Source organism: Myotis davidii, unplaced genomic scaffold (assembly GCF_000327345.1).
Source record: "Myotis davidii unplaced genomic scaffold, ASM32734v1 scaffold1036, whole genome shotgun sequence".
Classification (NCBI taxonomy): Eukaryota; Metazoa; Chordata; class Mammalia; order Chiroptera; family Vespertilionidae; genus Myotis; species Myotis davidii.
In genome coordinates, this window is record NW_006287260.1 from 2,084,897 (window position 1) to 2,091,428 (window position 6,532).

At 55.3% G+C, this 6,532-nt stretch overlaps 1 protein-coding gene across 2 annotated transcripts in view; it reads left to right on the forward strand.

The window, feature by feature from the left end:
* Positions 1–3,382, forward strand: part of PI16 (peptidase inhibitor 16) — a 9,092-nt gene extending 5,710 nt beyond the window's left edge. Inside the window, exons 3-6 of one of the 2 annotated variants that reach the window (XM_015560869.1) lie at positions 690–799; positions 1,059–1,147; positions 1,603–2,286; positions 2,471–3,382. In XM_015560869.1, coding sequence (XP_015416355.1) covers positions 690–799; positions 1,059–1,147; positions 1,603–2,286; positions 2,471–2,592 — 1,005 coding nt within the window. In that variant the 3' untranslated portion in view covers positions 2,593–3,382. The remainder of the gene's footprint in view (positions 1–689; positions 800–1,058; positions 1,148–1,602; positions 2,287–2,470) is intronic. The other variant, XM_006759034.2, reaches the window with a different exon arrangement.
* Positions 3,383–6,532: the final 3,150 nt, after the last annotated feature.

A 6,532-nucleotide genomic window follows, 5' to 3' on the forward strand; every position in this document is an offset into this window, starting at 1 on the left:
TCTCTAAGGCTGAGTGCACGTGCACTTGCTCATTTCTGCCTGGGAGATGCTGAGCAGTGGTACCTGGGGGACCTTCAGCTGATTTAGGCAAAGATCCCCGTCCTGGGTGGGGGCGGGGTGCAGAATCCACAGGCAGAGCCAGAACTCACAGCAAAAACCGCCCAGTTTGTGAGGCTTAAACATAGCGAGGGGAGCTGCCGGGCTCCGCCCACGGTGGTGCGCGAAGACTGTTTTGACTCCCAGCAGCCGGGAGGCCCGTACTCAGAGGTGGCAGGTCCCTGCTTCCTTGTGATGTGGGAAAGTCCCACTTCCCAGGTGGCTTCTCCTGTTTCTTTCCTTGGAGTTTGCTTATTGCTGAGATAAGATTCTCCCATTTGAAATGAATTCCCTTGGATAGACCCCTTGTTAAAGAGCAAGAGCCCCTGGGAACAGCCCACAGGAAGCATTCATGAGGGCATATCCAAAGGGGTGGTTTTCACAGGGAGAGAGGCCTGGTGAGACAGTGGCTGGCAGGGAGAGTTGTCTGTGCAGGACAAGCCCACCACCAGAGTTTTGTCCTTAAGCTGCACGTCATCAGGATCTTACTGGCGGCAGGGTTGCTCCTCTCCCCACCTGCAGAGGCTGGTCAGAGAGGCACCAGCCAGGGGCCGCTCCGTCCATGCTAAACTGCTGGTTTTGCCCTCCTTCAGGTGGTCTGGGCCATGACAGACAGAATTGGCTGTGGCTCCCACTTCTGTGAGAAGCTCCAGGGCGTTGAGGAGACCAATGTCCATTTACTGGTTTGCAACTATGAGCCCCCGTGAGTCCCAGGGAGCCGTTCGGGTGGGCAGGGCCAAGCGGCAGGCTGGGTTGGATGTAGTGTAAGGAGGGGGGTGGGGGTATCTGGAGCCCAGGCCCTATCTGCCCCTGGGGGAGCTGTGAGGGCACCTGTAAGTCTGCTCTCATTGCTCCAGCCAATGGGTCGGGGCACTTCCGGTCTAGGTGTGTGTTTAAGGGCTAGCTAGGGTCAGGGGTTGCGAGGGACCCCCAACCCCCAGCATCCTCCTCGCCTCCTGCAGGGGGAACGTGAGGGGGAGGAGGCCCTACGAGGAGGGGACTCCGTGTTCCAAATGTTTCCCGGGGTACCGCTGCGAGAATTCCCTCTGTGGTGAGTTTGGGACGGGGTGGGGAGGGTGAGGAGGGGGAGGGAAGGTGGAGCCCTGAGCAGTGCCTGGACTGGGGAGGGGCCCAGCGGGATGCGACCTCCAGGGGCCCTCGCAGGCCCACCCCATCCGGGTTCCCAAGCCCGTGTTGCCCTCCTTGCACAGTATTTTGACGCCCTCTCATTCCAAGTGAACGGATTTCAACCCTTGCAGCAGAGGGTAACACCCCATAAGGAAGGGGAGGGGGGCAGATGGGAAAAGCCAGGTGGGCGGGCTGATCGGTGGGCGGGTTAGGAGCTGGGATCCAGCTGAAAACTGGAAATGCAAGTGCAGAGAGAGAGGAAGACTTGGACAAGGAGGTGGTGGAAGAGCAACTGTGTCAATCACAAGAAGTAGAATTTATTATCAAAGGGATACGGGTCCTGCTTGGAGCACTAATGCCCGGCCTTGTCTCTCTTAGCAGAATCCATGAGCTTCCCAGAGGAGGATCAGGAGGTGCCTCACCTGGAAGATGTAGAGGCCCCACCTTCCCTCGCAACTGAAGCCCCAGGCTCGAGGAAAGAGGGGATCTCCTCTTCCCTAACAACAGAAACTCCATCCTTCTTGGTAACAGAGGTCTCAGGCTCCCCGGCAACCAAGGCTCTACCTACTGTAGAGACCAAGGTCCCATCTTCCTTAGCAACGGAAGGCCCATCCTCCATGACAACTGAGGCTACACCATCCTTTACAACTGAGTTCCCTTCGTTTTTGGAAACTCACAGCCCGCTCTCCTTGGGTGAGGGAACAGCTACCTCCCCCAAAGCGACCCATGATCCCACCTCAAAAGGGGTAGACCAAGAGGCCAGCAAGACAAGCACGCCCTCCAAGAGCCCAGAGAATTCTCTGCACCTCCTGGTGTCCCCGACAGGGACACAAGGGCTGCCACCTCACTCCCAGGAGGAGGGCAAGGTTGAGGCCACGTTGCCTTCGTCCAGCGAGGTCTTGGCCTCAGTTTTTCCAGCCCAGGAGGAGCCAGATGAGCGGCAGGCCGTGTGGGAACACAGTGGGCACATCTTCTTCAAGTCCCTGCCCAACTTTCCCAATACATCTGCCACCGCTGATGCCCTGGGTGGGCGAACCCTGGCCCTGCGGTCGTCCTTGCCAGGTAAGGCCTGTAGTGCCCATCCTACCTTCCTTCCGGAGTCCAGATTGTCACCAGGAGGGACATGTTCCCCTCCGAATAGGAGCTGCCTCCTGGCTGCTGGGCCCCACCTGCATGCGTGGTGGCATGGGTAGGAGGTCAGGCAGAGCGGTCTCCAGGCCGAGGCAAACCTTTTCCCTTCCTCTAGGTGCAGAGGACCCTGAAGGGCCTGAAGTCCACTCAGGGCTGAACTCGGGCCCTGGTCACATCTGGGGCCCTCTGCTGGCTCTGTTGCTACTGCCTCCCCTGGTGTTGGCTGGAATCTTCTGAGAGGTCACTACTCAAAGGCAAGGCCTGGTGCGGGGACCTGGCCTCATGCCTACTCTGGATCCTCCTCCAAGTAACAGGCCACATCTTCCCAGGCAGGTCCTGCTCTGTGGCCCAGCAGCCACCTCCAACCCAGCTTCTGGCACTGTCCCAGGAGTGCCCCTGCCCCGGGGTGGCCCGCCCCTCAGCTATGCAGACTGAGCAGTGTTCCTGTGGCCCGGGCCCTGAACTTCTAGGGACAGAAGATCTCAGGGCTCTCCAGGAACCTCCTTGGCCCCTCCCAGACCCCTGGCCTCTTCCTGGAGACGTCTGAGTCCTAGGCTATTCCCAGGTGTGCCTCCTGCCTTCCCAGGCTGAGGAGGTCAGCTGCCCTTCTGCCATCTCCCCCATCCTGTCCCCAGCCCCCCAGATAGAATGCTTCTTGGCTGATAGCCCTCTGGAAGGGAAGGCTGCAGGGCATGCGCCTCACCCAGACATCTTGCCTGGCTGCCAGTGAGCTCAGGTTGCCGCCCGATGACTGCATATCTGACCCAGACCCCTCTGATGTCAGTCCAGGGGTGAGGGGGGATTTTGGGGAGATCCCCGCCTTCCTGGTCTGGGTTGACTGCTTCTGCCAGGAAGGCGTTTTCCCAGAGAGCCTTCCTCTCCCTACTTGCTGTGTAGTTGGCGGGGGTGGGGTGGGTGTGAGGGGCAGATGGACGAGCCCCACCTGGTGGGGTGTTATGGGTGGGGCAGGCAGAGACCAGGAGAGGGAAGCAGCCCCTGACTCCTAATAAAAACCTGTGTAAGAGTACCCGGTCTCCATGCTTGCGAGGGCAGGTGTCCCCGAAGAGGCTCAACACCTCCCCTACCAACCTGTGGCACCTGTTCTTTCACACCCCTCTACCCCCAAATACTCCGTTTTGTCCTTTGGGGCACCCTGCCTTTCTTTCATATCGGCACCCCCTCAAATCTTCATGTTGCTGGCAGGAGGGTAGGGGGCCAAGGGCACTGGGCTGACTCTCCAGCTCCAGGACTCACCAGTGGGGCCAAGTGGGGCTCTGTGCCCGGGGTCAAGGAGTGCCATGCAACCTCTTCTCGGGGGGCTGCTACCAGCCCCTCTGGGACACAAGGTCAGAAAGGGAGCTCATGCCAAGCCCTGGTGGTTGGAGGAGTCCTGAGAAAGGCCGAGTCCCAGACACTGCCCGGGGAGCACAACAGGATTGTGCACAAGTGCAGTGAGGCAGGAGAGCAATACTAGGCGGGCAAGTGTGTGTGCAGGGCCAGCAACAGTAGGCGGCTGAGGGCGACTGGATGCCAAGCTGGTGTCGGTGAGGGGCAGAGCGACTGTCTCCAGGCCAAAGCCAGTGTCCGCAGTTAAACAGGAAGCATGCAAGTCAGGCCACAAATGCCTGCCTTTCACGTATGTATAAAAATATGCTAAGTGTATCTCTATTAAGATATAACTCACATAACATAAAATTCACTCATTTCAATTGTACCACTCAATGGTTTTAAGTGCATTCACAGGGTTGTGCAGCCATCACCAAGGTCAACTTTAGAATATATTTATCACCCTCCAAGAAACCCCACACCCGTTGGCAATCACGTCCACTTTCCCTCCAAGCCCCCCTCCCCCCAGTCCTAATGCACCACTAATCCATTGTCCCTATGGACTTGCCTATTCTGGACATTTTGTATAAATAGAATCATATACCACGTGGCCTTTTGATCTGGCCTTTTCATGTAGCATAATGTTTTCAGGATTCCTCCATGTGTAGAATAGAGCAGTACAGTACGTCATCCTTTTTTATTACCAAGTAAAATTCCATTGTATGAAATGCGTCTTATTTACCCACCCATCAGGTGGTGGATGCTTCAGTTGTTTCCAATGGGGGGCTATTATAATCATACTGCTATAAACATTCCTGTACATTTTTCATTTCTCTTGGATATATACCTAAAAGTGGTATCATATGTTAACTCTGGATCACATGGTAACTCTTATGCTTACCCCCCCCCCCAAGTTTTATTGAGAAACTAGAGGCCCGGTGCATGAATTCGTGCACGGGTGGTGGGGTCCCTCTTGGTGGCCTGTAGGGATCAGGCTAAAACCTGCAGTCCAATGCCGCCTGCAGCTCCTACCTGCCACTCCCACTCATCCTGGCCCCACTGTGCCTGCCGCAGGCTCGTGCCCAATCAGTCCCGATCTGGAGAGGCTCGTGCTGCCATAGCAGCGCTCACCAGCCATGAGCCCTGCGTCTGGCGCCCTCCCAAGGGGAGTGGCCTGCGGGATGAGGCTGAAACAGGCCCTCCAACATCCCAGGAGGGGTCCTGGATTGTGAGAGGGCACAGGCCAGTCTGAAGGGCCCCACTGGTGCAGGATCAGGCCAGGGAGATCAGGCCAGGGAGGGCTCCAGGGTGTGTCCAGCCCATCTCACTCAGTCCTGATTGGCTGGACCCCAGCAGCAAGCTAGCCTACTGGTTGGAACATCTGCCCCCTGGTGGTCAGTGCATGTCATAGCGACTGGTCGACCAGTTGACTGTCTGCCCCCTGGTGGTCAGTGCACATTATAGCAAGTGGTTGAGCAGCCTTACCATATCATTGGCATATTATGCTTTGATTGATTGTTCTGTTATTCTGCAGTTTGGTCTATTTGCATATTACCCTTCTATTATATAGGATAACTAACATACATCTCTGTATAAATTTAAACCTTGGCGGTCCAATTTTATTTTTGGAATTCAAACAGTCTGGACCAAATTAATTGATGGGATTGAATGTTGAACCAGTTTGCGGTGTTGACCTCAGCCTTGATGTTGGGCCAAAAAGGATTAAAGCATACTGCACGATGGTTTGATTTACATATATTGTGAAGTAATCACCACAATAGGTTTAGCTAACATCCCTCTTATAATAGGAAAGAAAAAAATTTTCTTCTTGTGAGAATTCTTACAGTTCACTCTCTTAATAATTTTCCTATATGCCTACCTACAGCAGTGTTAGCTACAGACATCATCTTGTACATTACATCTCTGGTACTTACCTTAAAACTGGAAGTTTGTACCTTTTGACCACCTTCCTCCAATTTCCCCTCCCCCAACCCTCTGCCTGGTCACTACAAGCCTCATCTTTTCCTGTTTGGGTTTTTTAAAGATTCCACATATAAGTAAGATCATACAGTATTTGTCTTTCCCTGACTCAGCTGTCTGGGGAGGACATGGCCTTTGCAGGGAGGAAATGAACCCCCACCCCTGCCACAGGCAGGCTCATTAGGAGACATCATAACCCAGAACCACAGCCCTGCTCCCTGGAAGATCTAAGAGGCTGCAGGACAGCATCCCGGCCTGGAGACTGGAGCAGCGAGGTCCATGGGGCCAGTGCGGGGCCAGCAGCCAGCCCCCGTCCTGACCACAGGTGCCTCCTGCAGGCCTCCCACACCCACCCAGTCCCAGCCAAGGACCTGCCCTTCCATGGCAGTGAAAGCAGTAGCCTCTGGTACTAATGTTTCCAAGTCAGGGCTCCACTGTTAGATTCATTCGCTCCTTCCCGTCTTCCTGCACCGCCCCCCCCCCTCTGCTCCCCTCCTCCCATCTGTCAATCTGGGAACAGAGCCTTTGTGACAGAGCCAGGCCTGGAGACACCCAGTGAGAGGGGACAGGGCTCCACCCCCTGGAACCTTATTCTAATAGAAGAGACAGGTGGTAAGCGAGTGATTACGGAAATATTAGTAAATATCAGTATGGTTACGGGGATGTTACAAGAGAAAAGTGCACATGCCTTCCCTAATCTGGGTTATGGCTCCACGTTACGATGTATCAGGAGTTGTCATTCATCCACTCATTCATTCACTCACTCACTACTTACTGAGCACCCACAAGTTCGCACGCCCTGTCGCAGGGAGGGAAGAAATCTCACGTCCACACGGGAGACAGACAGTGACCCCTTCAGACTGGAGGGTCT